Here is a 2,088-nt window from a genome sequence, read left to right as displayed (position 1 = left end):
TGTTGGTTGTTAAGGGACAGTGTGTTTATCATCACAGAGCAGTTTAATGTCAGAGTATGATGGATGATAATCTGATGTATTTACTGCATTATTATACAGAGGTCCGAAATAGGAAAAGCAGAACAGAAAGCAATTGTTTTAATTGTTGGCTGCGTTTTATCATCTTTATATGATCCTGTTTAATAAGAATGTTGTTTGTTATTTAAATTATATTGTAAAGTCTTGTGTGTTCAGTGTTCTTTCATTAATAGTCTTTAATCTACATTCAGGTTTCTGTTGAAAATGAGATTTCTATCTACTTGATTAAATAAAAAGTTAAAAATAAAAAATAGTAAACACAATAAGAAAACAGTATAACACTGATGTGATATCATCCTCATCATTGTAATTCATTGTAATTCACAGTGTAATTTACTGTACCCTACATATGCACATCTCCACTTTACTTATGCACACCCTCACTTTACATACCTGTACAGCACACACTTGCACTTTAACTGCTCTTTTGCACTTCTGGTTAGATACTAACTGCATTTCGTTGTCTTAGTACGTGTACTCCGTGCAATGACAATAAAGTTGAATCTAATCTAATCTAATATATTTGAAGTGGGGGATTAAATGAAGGCGGTGGAGAACAGAGCAGTTTTTAAACTTCTCTCTAAGGTTCAGTTTGGGCAGATCTGGTCTCCACTGTAGTTACTCAGTGACCAGCTCATGTGGAGCAAAGACATATATTTATACACACACACACACACACATAAACACTATATACTTATATAAACACCTCAGATACAAAGAGCAGTGAGTTCTTAGCATGTGCCAAGAGGATGATAAGCTTATTTCTTAGTGAAGGATGATGTTGGGCCTTTAGACTTCAACTCCACTATTGATGTTATTTATATTAATTATGAACAGATTATATTTGTACGACACAAAGCAAAGGAAGGTTTTGTCTTTATAGAGAAAGTGGGTGGCTCTTAAAAGAGCCGTTGGGTTGTTGTTGTTGTTGTTGTAGCAGAGCTGGTTACTTGGAGCTGGTGTACTTGGTGACGGCCTTGGTGCCCTCAGACACGGCGTGTTTGGCCAGCTCCCCGGGGAGCAGGAGGCGGACGGCGGTCTGGATCTCCCTGGAGGTGATGGTGGAGCGCTTGTTGTAGTGAGCCAGGCGGGAGGCCTCACCGGCGATACGCTCGAAGATGTCGCTGACGAAGGAGTTCATGATGCTCATGGCCTTGGAGGAGATTCCGGTGTCGGGGTGGACCTGCTTCAGCACCTTGTACACGTAGATGGCGTAGCTCTCCTTCCTGGTCTTTCTCCTCTTCTTGCCGCCCTTGCCGGCGGTCTTGGCCACGGCTTTCTTGGAGCCCTTCTTGGGCGCTGTCTTCGCTGGTTCAGGCATCGTCAGAGATTCACTTTCCTCAAGCAAATGTGAAGAATAAGCGCTGCGCCTGCTCTTCTTCTACACACCATATGCTAATGAGGCTGCGCTGTCGCCGCTCTGCCATTGGCTGATTGTTAACGCGTGAAGGAGCAGCTCCACCCGGAAATCTAACAGCAGGACACGGAGGAGACAGTTCAGGGGAATGTGGTTCGACCCCATTTTAACGGTACAGACAACGTGATGTGTTCATAACGCTTCACTTGAGGCATTATTTAGTTATAAAATATAAAATAAAATCTATTTTAATGCTCATTAAAGACTCATGTTGTGTTTGTCACATCAGTCTGATTTCATGAACATGTTTCATACTTTTGATCGTTAACAAGAGGATTTTTTTTTTTAAAGATTATCAATTAAAAGTGTATAAAATATTAACCGGTGAAAACATTTTGGTGTAATCTTAAACTTTACTTGAATACGTATAAAAAAATATGTGGGAAGTTTAGTTAATCTGTTTGGGGACTGAACCTACAGCACAATGAGCTTTTTAATTTATTAATTTATTTAAATGTAATTAATCAGTCGTTTTTTCTAGGTCAGAGGGGACAATTTAAAAGACTGATACCTCATACAACCTGGTTTTGGAAGGTGTCTTATATCCAGCAAGCTGCTCTTTGTTCAACATTTACTTTAGATCTGGATAACAT

At 39.8% G+C, this 2,088-nt stretch overlaps 2 protein-coding genes across 2 annotated transcripts in view; one reads left to right on the top strand and one right to left on the bottom strand.

The window, feature by feature from the left end:
• LOC111657224 (histone H3-like) overlaps window positions 1–981 on the top strand; it is a 3,717-nt gene extending 2,736 nt beyond the window's left edge. Inside the window, exon 2 of the mRNA XM_023409314.2 lies at window positions 916–981. Coding sequence (XP_023265082.1) covers window positions 916–981 — 66 coding nt within the window. The remainder of the gene's footprint in view (window positions 1–915) is intronic.
• LOC111657222 (histone H2B 1/2) lies at window positions 366–1,425 on the bottom strand. Its single transcript, XM_023409312.2, has one exon. The coding sequence runs from the start codon at window positions 1,397–1,399 to the stop codon at window positions 1,025–1,027; it is 375 nt and encodes a 124-aa protein (XP_023265080.1). The 5' UTR covers window positions 1,400–1,425; the 3' UTR covers window positions 366–1,024.
• Window positions 1,426–2,088: the final 663 nt, after the last annotated feature.

Source organism: Seriola lalandi, unplaced genomic scaffold (genome assembly GCF_002814215.2).
Source record: "Seriola lalandi dorsalis isolate HSWRI2012SDOR001 ecotype SW California unplaced genomic scaffold, Sedor1 jcf7180002054388, whole genome shotgun sequence".
NCBI classification, from domain to species: Eukaryota; Metazoa; Chordata; class Actinopteri; order Carangiformes; family Carangidae; genus Seriola; species Seriola lalandi.
The sequence above is the reverse complement of the archived record's forward strand: the minus strand, read 5'-3'. Positions and strand labels throughout refer to the sequence as shown.